The sequence below is a fragment of the Nicotiana tabacum genome, chromosome 18 (genome assembly GCF_000715075.1).
Source record: "Nicotiana tabacum cultivar K326 chromosome 18, ASM71507v2, whole genome shotgun sequence".
Lineage (NCBI taxonomy): Eukaryota > Viridiplantae > Streptophyta > Magnoliopsida > Solanales > Solanaceae > Nicotiana > Nicotiana tabacum.
The window spans coordinates 87,637,620-87,648,705 of NC_134097.1; the positions used below are offsets into that span (position 1 = coordinate 87,637,620).

General features: G+C 38.3%; 1 protein-coding gene across 3 annotated transcripts; it reads left to right on the forward strand.

Moving 5' to 3' along the window:
• The first annotated feature begins 7,454 nt into the window (after positions 1-7,454).
• Positions 7,455-10,750, forward strand: LOC107807606 (G-type lectin S-receptor-like serine/threonine-protein kinase At1g11330). 3 transcript variants are annotated; one of them, XR_012702180.1, is made up of 6 exons: positions 7,455-8,854; positions 8,940-9,235; positions 9,377-9,587; positions 9,845-10,086; positions 10,173-10,323; positions 10,445-10,750. XR_012702180.1 is itself a non-coding variant. In XM_016632026.2 (6 exons), exons 1-6 carry the CDS (start codon positions 7,576-7,578, stop codon positions 10,721-10,723), a joined length of 2,454 nt encoding a protein of 817 aa, XP_016487512.1. In that variant the 5' UTR covers positions 7,455-7,575; the 3' UTR covers positions 10,724-10,750. The 3 variants fall into 3 exon arrangements, 2 of the variants coding, with proteins under 2 accessions (XP_016487512.1, XP_075093131.1); XM_016632026.2 differs by having other exon boundaries at positions 9,845-10,082; XM_075237030.1 differs by having other exon boundaries at positions 9,986-10,082.
• The last annotated feature ends 336 nt before the right edge of the window (positions 10,751-11,086 follow it).

The window sequence follows — 11,086 nt, forward strand, 5'->3', positions numbered from 1 at the left end:
ATAAGAACCTCAACACATAAGAAATTTATCAAGCCGCTTCACAACTCACACAGCACAACATAATATTACATGAAATAGCCGATGACAAAAATATCCCACTGTCGAATACTCCTCCATAAGGACTGCTATGCTGAAATGAACATATCTGGCCTGATATAGAGCCCATATTCATATTTAAATAAACCTACCGACCTCAAGACGATTCCGATCGCACAGTACTAGGTAATAACCTTTCAAGGGTCCATAATAACCCCTGTTTCCCATGACTCATAAGAACAACTATCATAACCAGAGCAAACCTCCACAGTCCATAACCCAATAAACCGAGTGCCCTTCAGGCATAAATCTTAAATTAGCGATATTACCATAATCTTCATACTTGGTTTAAATTCCCAATCAATCAAGTGACTACACGTCACACTCATACAGTCTCCCTGTAAGACATGCTCCCACGAACTTCCGCACTAGATATCAAGTCTGCACATCTATACCACCAGTCGTACTAACGCTGTAAAGCAAATCAAGAATCCATGACCAGGTTGCAGAGCCCCTTTTTGACAAAACACCGATCTCAGGTGACGCTGAAACCATACCAGCTTAATCTAAACATTCAAATCCCTTTTTCCTGCTCATCCGAGTTCATGACATCCTTGCCAACACCGAATCGTAACATGCCAATGTGTGACAACATAAGAATTTCTTCATAATTCCTGAACTAGTAATAGGGTGAACACTTCATCATATAAGAACCTTTTACTTAACTCATTCCAAGAGAACCATAGCAGCACGCGAGTGAATTCTCATAACTGTAGAACATTCAAAACCTCAAGTAGTGGTCTGAACCACCATAACCCTTCCGGGGTCCGCCTACACATAACATGCCATAATAATTTAATACTTCCAAATAAAATCAATTACGGCAGTCGTCGAGCCTCACACGTACTGTCACGAATCACATGCATTATTCAATCACGCTGAAGGAACTGATCACTACCACTATTATGGCAATTCAACCATGGCTAACCAATCTAACTTCTTCCAATTTATCCTTGATTGCCTTAGAAATAATAACAACTCCATTCAACACATAATGCACTCAGTCCGCACTCATCCCGAGCAGCCTTGTATCACAAGACCATGCTATCTCAAATCCCACAGACCGTCTCATACCCTCATTGTGCGCATATTCGCATCTTCAACTGGTATACCCATTCTGATAATCCCTCTACAAATCCGAAGTCATTCTTTTTCATTCCTCCAAAAGCTATACTACAAGCCGAAGATATCATAGAACCTTCCGAGCCTCTTTTCATAATCCGCTGCAAAGCTCGATTCTTAACCATAATTATGGACCCAAAATCCTTAGGCACCATGCCTTAACCTTTGAATCTACTAGGACCGTTATTAAGAGTCACCCATTCTGACTTGGTCCCGAGCATACTCAACTCCAAGACTCTTCTAGCACATGAACATCCTCTCAATGAAGCACCCGTCCCAATCACTTTCCTTGTGACCCACATCAACACGAAGCATAATTCCCGAGCCTTCCCCAAGCCTAAACATAATAGATAAGGCCATTTATGGCACACATCTCTCGAACTATTTGCTCAAACTACCACTTATATTCTTTTCCCTTAGCTGAAATAACTTGTCCTTATGCCGATAGCCAAAAACCTCACAAGCAGTTAACCATGCGACCCAATCGTAGGCGGCGGGACTCTCACACTTAGCTTGGAGCTACTATTACACAACTCTAAAGCCCACCAAGATTCTTTATCTCTTATTGACATAATCTTGTGCAATCAACCGCCAAATTCCTCGAAATCCTTCCGTTAGCATTCCATGAGCAATTTGAATCTCTAGAAACATTCACATATTCGACTTCTTACTTGATAGTCAGTAAAATCCTTTGCAGAAGCTTCACCAACCACGCGACTGCTGACCTGCTCAGAAGAGACAACCCACTTGTGGAAATTTCATGCTGACACCTCCCAACAACGCTGCAATGCACAATTACTACGAAATCAGTGACCCATCTTGAGCCCATGCTCATTCATCAACCGTACTAGTCCGTTCACTTCTTATGAACATCAATTAAATGTGCGACAATATCTTCCAATTCAATGTCATGTTGTATCCTTCTTCATGTCAAGCAACTCCCTTCTGTTGCATTCAACCTCCCGCTGTAACACAGCCAATATTTCAAATTAGGCCCGTGGACCCAATCACCGTCCACTACAATTCCCAAATCACTCAAAACTTCCCCTCAAGGGGCATAGCTATGCTGCTACTGAACCCATATGCTACTCTGCCACTCTCCCACTTTGGGAAAACTCACTTCTTTTAAGAAACTACTTGACCTCCGTTTCTTACACCAGGACCTCTAGAAGTTTAACCACCGCATGACACTTCCCACATGTCATTTATCCTCCCTTGCTGCTCAACTGATGCCTTAGATCGAAATCTAACTCGGTAGCACTTGAACTAATAGATCGCTACTAACTCTAAATATTTACGAAGATCATCTTTTCTCGAGCCGTCAACATTAGAAACATCGATTCAATCCTGAACCACCGTACCTTGCGGTCTCTAACAGCCTCTTCTTCAATACTATCTCATAGTATTCTGCCCCACAGGCAATTTGTGGAAGATCATAACACCGGCAAACTTAACATATTCAATCAAGAGCGACGATACCACATCACATATAAAATTCCACCACTCTTTAAAATACCGAGTCTCATTACTCCATCAACCTAAACTTGATCATTCATAGTCCGATTGACTTTCCTTCACCAAAAATACAACAGCGGATCTCTGAATCATGCACTGAGAAAACCTCCTTCCAATTCATACACTGCTTCTACGCATGGACAAGCATTCCACTATCACCTCAATATCATGTGATAACCACCCACGGGCATCATAGCAACCTGTGCATAGTCTCAAAGTTCTCATAAGTACAGCTACGGAGCTGAAATGACAGAATATCCTTCTGCAAGGCGACAACAATAGTCGAGCCAACTACAAAGGGAGAAACATTCCCCACCACATATGTAGTACCATTACAATTCTTCAATTCCCAATTTATAATAAGCGCTTCACGTCGCATAAGATTGAGTAGGAAAGAAATAAAGGCATAAGTCTCAAAGGAATCAAATCGCACGGTGAGGAATCAAGAAGGAAAGTGCTCCTAACAGCCCTGTAGCCTCTCGAAGATAAGTACAGACGTCTCCGTACCGATTTGTAAGACTCTACTAGACTCGCTCATGACTCGTGAGACCTAAGGAAACCTAGGGCTCAGATACCATATTGTCACGACCCAAAATCTACTAAGGGCCGTGATGGCGTCGGACACCACTATCAGGCAAGCCAATACCAAATAACTAGAAATTTCTCGTTTTACATATTTCTGAAATCATTTCTTTTATACATTAAACAATAAATAATAAATTTCACTTAATAAATAGTGATACCTTTAACAGTCTTTAAATACCTAATAATCCCATGGACATCCCAGAACCCGGTGTCACAAGTGCATGAGCAATTTCTAAGAAATAATATAATACAATAACTATCCAAAAAATAAGTTCGACAGTAGAAAGAAAATACAATACAATACTCTGAAGGAGACTCTGCTTGATGCATATCATCTCGAGAAGTGCAGCTCACCTAAGTCTTTGTATCAACCATGCCGCTGCACCAAACTAGGCCACTAAACGTACATGTGCCTATGCAACAAAAATGCACAGCAAGTGTAGCATGAGTACGAAACAACGTGTACTCAGTAAGTATTCTGTCTAATCTCGAAGAAGTAGAGACGAGAGGTTGACTTCAACACTTACTAGTGGTCCAATAATAATATATTAATAGAGTAATAATCCTGGATTTTATAAAGCAAATGTAAACTAATAAATCCTGAAGCAGGTAAACACTTCCTTTTTAATACTAGATTTCCAAGATTTATATTTCATCATGTTTATCAATTTATCTCAGACCAGGGAGACAATATCAATTTTGTAAATCTCAAGCAGGAATTTCAAGCATGCTCAAATCATGCCGATGACGTACGGCCCGATCCAACAATATGTATATTGTGCACTGCCAGAGGGTCGAATGGCGCGAACCATAGATGCATCTATTCAATCTACCAAGGTGTTTGGCCCATTCCAAAATAGATAAACACATTCAAATAGTCAAATCAAGAATTCATCAAGGAGCAATTATTGAGGAAAAGGCAAATTTCTCTTTTAAAAATCAAGAAATGATGTCAAGTCCTTTAGAAATTTATTTCCACATTGATATGTTTTAAGCATTTTAAATTGACAACAAGGTTGCAAATATTACAAGTAAGACTTACTTTTGGGTCATACACTACCCGGACTTAAGCATAATAGTAGCTACGCACAGACTCTCGTCATCTCATGCATACATAGCCCCCACAAATAGAAGCACATATCCAATTAATTCACCTATGAGGATAATTTCCTCTTACAAGGTTAGAAAGGAGACTCACCTCGTTCCGAAGTTCCATAACTAGCATTTCACGCTTCTTTAATGACTCAAATCGATGCCAACACTCCCAAAACTAGCTAAATAATAGGCAAACCAATGAAAACATACCCTAATACGTATAACAAGTCAATTTACATAAATTCCCAACTCCACTAGAAAAGTTGACAAAATTGCCATCGGGCCCACGTGCCCGGATTCCAAAAATTTTCGAAGATAGCATTTACCCATAACCTCACGAACTCAAATATATAATTTACTCTTAATTTCATGTCCAAAATCGTGGTCAAAATCCGAAAATACTAATTTTCTAGATTTTCCCCTCAACCCCAAGTTCTACTAATTTTCATGCTAAAATCTATACAAAATCAATGTATTTAACTCAAAACTAACATAAGCCACTTACCTCATGCTTGGTTGTGAAAATGGCACCTTAAAGTTGCTTCCAATGGAAGAAATAGGGTTTAAATGAATCCAACCCCGATTTAAAAGAACCTCACTGCCTCCAGCATTTCCGCATCTGCGGTTACTTGACCGCTTCTGCGGTTCCGCAGGTGCAACCCACAATCCGCTTCTGCGGTCCTCCTCTAGGGCTTCAGCATTCGCATCTGCGCCCTTCCTTCCGCAGGTGCGGTCCCACTTTTGCAGCAAGGTGATCGGATTTGCAGTCCCAGCCTAGCCTAGCCACTCCCGCTTCTGCGGCACCGAGGCCGCTTCTACGGCTCCGCACCTGCGGCCAAGACCTCGCATGCGCGGTTACACCAGATGACAACAATCTTCATCTCCTCCCCCCAACTCAAATTTGGTCCGTTAACCACCCGGAATCCACCCGAGGCCTCCGGGACCCCAATCAATCATACCAACCAGTTGCAAAACATAATGCGGACCTACTAGAGGCCTCAAATCACATCCAATAACGTCGAAATCATGAATCACACCCCATTTCGAGCTTTATGAACTTTAGAACTTCAAACTTCTACATTCGATGCCGGAACCTATCAAATCACATCTGATTGACCTCAAATTTTTCACACAAGTCATATTTGACATTACGGACCTACTCCAACTTCCGAAATTGAAATCCGACCTCGATGTCAAAAAGTCCACTTCTGCTCAAACTTCTCAAAGGCCTTTAAATTTCTAACTTTAGCCAAATGACTCCAAAATAACTTACGGACCTCCAAATCCATTTCCGATCGCGCCCCTAATACCATAATTACCAAATGAAGCTATTTCTAGAGTCGGAATCCTAAACGAATATCGATAGCATTGAAATGCACTTTAATCGAATCTCATGAAATTCTTCCAAAATGCTAACTCCCACAATAGGCGCTGAAACACTCCCGGGTCATCCAAAACTCGGTCCGGACATATGCCCAAGTCCAAAATCATCATATAAACCCGTTGGAACCTTCCAATCTCTATTCCGAGGTGGTTTACTCAACAATCCAATCTTAGTCAATTCTTTCAACTTTGAGCTTTTGAAATGAGAATTTTCTTTCCAAATCCAATCCGAATTTCCCGAATTTCGATTCCGACCATACATACAAGTTATAATGCCTGAAGTGAACTGCTCATGGCCTCAAACTACCCAACGACGCGCTAGAGCTCAAAACGACTGGTAGGGTTGTTACAGTCAAACTACTTCATCTAAATTAAAACGGAGAGAGTATTAATATATTGGCTATTGGGATACAATTTGACGACGTTAAATGCAAACTCTAACACATCTACATACCCCATAAACTAAGTAAAGAAATTCCAGCCAAATGGGGGATCAAGGTAATGCTAAATAAAGAAAATGAGATCAGTACTGCAAGTATGATTTTTTTTTTTTGGGGGGTGAGGGGTGGGGGGGGGGGATGATTGTTGACGAAACAATGAAATTATATGGACTTCCCAAAATTGGCGGATAAGTATGATATCTAAGTAAAAGTTAAAGAGTGAGGCCCTTCCATAAAGCAAATAAAGTTATGAGAGCTCATTTTTTGTTGTACTTAATAGGTTATATATAAGTTTAAGAAAAGATTACGCGAAGTGAAAAAAAATAATTTCTTTTTTTAACAAGTATAGAGAAGAAGAGTTTGCAACTGTTATGATTTCTGCCACAAAAATTGCACTTAAAATGAATATTGAACCCGAATTTCATAAGAAACGTATGATATATAGGAAGTAACAATTTGATAAGAATGTTGATAATAAAATCTCAAAATTTTTCGAAGAGTCCTTTGGAGTTGATTACTTTATACATAGTAGACAAGGCTATGTTTTCACTTCAAAATAGATTTGAACAATTCGAAGCCTAAAAAATATTTTTGGTTTTCTATTTAGCGGTAAAAACTAAGATCACTAGATGATTAAAACTTGAAAAAATATTGCCTTAATTTTGAATGTTCCTTAAAGCAAAATAATAAATTTAATATTGATCGTTTAGATTTATTTTCAGAATTTAAAATATTTAAAAAAATAGTACAATTAGAAGATAGCAGTTTAATTGATACACTTGGTCAAATAAAAAAATTGATTCTTTTTCCAATGCCTATATTACTTATGGAATAATGTTAATAACTCTTGTTTCTGTCGTTTTAGCGGAAAGCGATTTTCAAAATTAAAATTGATAAAATATCACCTAAGATCAACAATGTCTCAATAAAGATTAAATGGATTAGCTATATTGTTAATTAAGAAAGACTTATTAGAAGTTACTGATTATTAGAAAATTATTAATAACTTTGTATCTAAGAAACACTAGAAAAATAGACTTCAAATAAATAAATAAATAAATTTTTTTATAAAAAAATTAAGGGTCATCATAAAGTTTGGCTTTAGGCCACAAAACTTGTCGGGCACATGGTAGCTTTTTCATTTCCTTTTCAGGTCTAGCTCAAAATTCTTAGTGGAAAAAAAAAGTTCGCTATAACTAGCAAGTAAGACAAGGTTTGTGGAAAATAATAAGACCACACATTCGTTTGTGGCTGCAGATGCATATTTTGCAAATTTAAGAGCTTCCTTCTTATCCAACAAAATCTTGATTCTCTTTTGCAGCAAAAAAGAACCAAAGTGATGATCACTTGTAATCAAAATCTGCAATATCTTCTTATTAACATTCTTGTTCTTTATGCTTTCTACTTTGGACTTTGCATAGGAATATGTAACATTACCAGCACTCAATATCTAAGAGATCCAGCAACTTTATGGTGTCCTGGTAACATCTTCAAGTTGGGATTTTTCAATCCTCAAAATAGCTCGTATCGATACGTTGGTATCTGGTATAACTTCTCTGAAACAACTGTAGTTTGGGTGGCTAATAGAGACAAGCCTTTGAAAGATTCTTCTGGTGTTGTTAAGATATCTGAGGATGGAAATCTTGTTGTTATGAATGGAGATAAACAAACTCTTTGGTCATCAAATATTTCCTCAACTTCAAACACTACAAATTCAACTGCTCAGCTCCAAGGTGGGAATCTTGTTTTACTTGACAACTCGAATGGGAGCATAATATGGCAAAGTTACCAACATCCTTCTGATACATTCTTGCCCAAAATGAAAATACCTATTAACTCTGAAAAGACAAGGGAGAAAACAGGGTTGAGATCTTGGAAAAGCCCTTTGGATCCAAATTTCGGTGACTTTTCGAGTAGCATTACCACGATCCTTCCTCAGCTTTTTATTTGGAAAGGGAAGTATCCTCTCTGGAGAAGTGGTCAATGGAATGGTCAGATATTCATTGGAGTAAAGAATATGCGATCCGTGCATACCGGTGGATACAATGTTGTAGATGATGAAGAGGGAACTGTTTATCTTACTGGTCTTGCTGATAGAAAGGAAGCCGTGAGATTCACATTGGAGCCGAATGGGAACTTGGTTCAATCAAATTGGGATGAGAATGAGAGGAATTGGAAGATCCCTTGGTTAGCTATCAGCGATGATTGTGATGTCTATGGAACTTGTGGTCCATTTGGTTGTTGCAATTCATTGGATTCACCAATTTGTTCATGTTTGAGAGGTTTTGATCCAAAGAGTAGAGAAGAATGGGAGAAAGGAAATTGGAGTAGTGGTTGTGCGAGGAGGAAACCTTTGCAATGTGAAGAAAAGAACAAAACAAGTAAAGAAGATGGATTTGTGAAGATGGAATTCATGAAAGTGCCTGATTTTGCAGAATGGTTACCACCTAAGATGGAAGATGAATGCAGAAGCCAATGCTTGAAAAACTTTTCTTGCTTAGCCTATGCATTTGACGCGGGGATAGGCTGTATGTCATGGAGTAGAAGCTTGATTGACATTCAGGAATTACAACGCGCTGGCACAACTCTTTACATTCGTGTGGCATATTCTGAACTTGGTATTGTATTGATTCTATTGCAGCAAAACTTCTCATTATCCTCTCCATTGTTTTCAGTAGTTTACTTTCTTTGTTTTCGTTGCAGATCATCCCAGAGTGATCAGACTAGTCGCAGTTCTAGTGATCGTATCTTTTTTAATTGTTTGCGTTGGTGTGTTTCTTTGCTTGTTTTGGATATCAAGGCGAAGAAGTAAAATATGGTTTCAGTTTAAAAGAAACCATCAGTTGCATGGAAAGAAGATCTCTTTGGAAGAAAATATTACTACCAAAGTTGATTTGGATGATTTATCAATGTTCAAGTTTGAAGTGCTTGCAATGTCCACAGACCAGTTTCATGAGAATAATAAGCTTGGACAAGGTGGTTTTGGTCCGGTATACAAGGTATTTATGTTTTTTCCGCAAATGATTTCTTAGAGTGGACGAATCTGTTTCAACTCTCGTTCTTTCCAAACAATGTCAAGTACTAGTATTTCTCATTTTTAATTAGGATTCTTGATGCTGAAAGTTGGTGTTTGTTCATAGGGGATATTAGCAGATGGGAAAGAAATAGCAGTCAAGAGGCTTTCAACTGCCTCAGGACAAGGGATGAAAGAGTTCATGAATGAAGTGTTGCTGATATCTACAGTCCAACATAGAAACCTTGTTAAATTATTGGGATGTTGCATAGAAAAAGAGGAGAAGATGTTGATCTATGAGTACTTGCCAAATAAAAGCTTGGATGTCTTTCTCTTTGGTTAGTCCTTAAAAACTTATGTTACTCGGATTCTCCAATAATGTCTCCGGGAGCATGCCGTATCCTCTAAATGTCATGCATTTTTAGAGGATCCGACTCGGGTACAACAACATTTTTGGAGAGTCCACGTACGCAACATAGTTAGAAACTCTTGGCAATAGATGTTCATTACTTTTCCTGCTTTTCCTCATACAAATATTGCTCAAGCTGCCAGTTATAAAAGATTCTGAACTCACTGTCTTTCCATGAGTATTTAGATCCAACACATAAAAGAATCTTGGATTTGAGCAAACGCCTCCACATTATCGAAGGGATTGGGCGAGGATTACTTTATCTACACAGAGATTCAAGAATAAAGATAATCCACAGAGATCTAAAGCCAAGTAATATTTTGCTAGATAATGATTTCAATCCAAAGATTTCAGACTTTGGCATGGCTAGAATTTTCAAATGCAACCAAGATCAAGCAGAGACAAGAAAAGTTGCAGGAACCTAGTAAGTAAGCATTCAAATGTGTAAAATTCTGTTATTCAAAAGTTCCCACATTAAGCGAAGTTAATTTATCGTCTAATTGCATCGTCTTAGCGGGTATATGGCCCCAGAGTACGCCATCAAAGGGAGATTCTCTGAGAAATCTGATGTTTTTAGCTTTGGAGTGCTACTGTTGGAAATCATGTGTGGGCAAAAGGTTGCAAGTTTTTGGAATGAGGATATCCCATTAAGCCTTCTTGGATATGTAAGTTTCTTTAGTTCTCTTTTGTAACTCTTTTGAATATCTTTCCTATTTTGCCTACATGTTTGAACCTAAAGTTGTGCAATTTTTCTTTATATCTAAAACCAATAAAACAAATTTTCAGGCATGGGAACTCTGGAAAGAGAATAATACATCAAAATTCATTGATCCAGTGATATGGGATCCAGACTTCGAAGTGGTGTTAAAGAGATGCATACACATAGGTTTGTTGTGTGTGCAAGAATTTGCTAGAGACAGGCCAACAATTTCAACTGTTCTTTCCATGCTTTCAAGTGAAGTTACAAGTTTGCCGGCACCATTACAGCCTGCTTTCGCTAACTTCTTTGAGGATAATGGAGGTTCTGTAAATTATGTCACTTTGACAAACCTTGACGGCAGATAATTAAGTATGAAAATTGTATGGCAGCTAGATAAACGTCTGTTTTGGGAAGTTCCATAATTCTATTTGATAGAAAGTATGGTTAAAATATAAAATTCAGCTTCTACAAAAGAAAGAAATTAAGGCATTTTCAAGCTACTGGTTTAATCAGAATAAATGGATTTGATCTAGCCATTATTATAATATATATGCTTATTCAATCGTTTTATATCTACCAGCAACAAAAACCAACATCAAATACTGTTAGAATAATCATAGCGGGGCGAGAATAACAGTAGCGTACCTGTCAACGCAGCGGAAGAATTGTTGAACTCACCACCGAAACAATTGCCCCAAACCGAATTTTGAATCACTAGGAAACAAAGT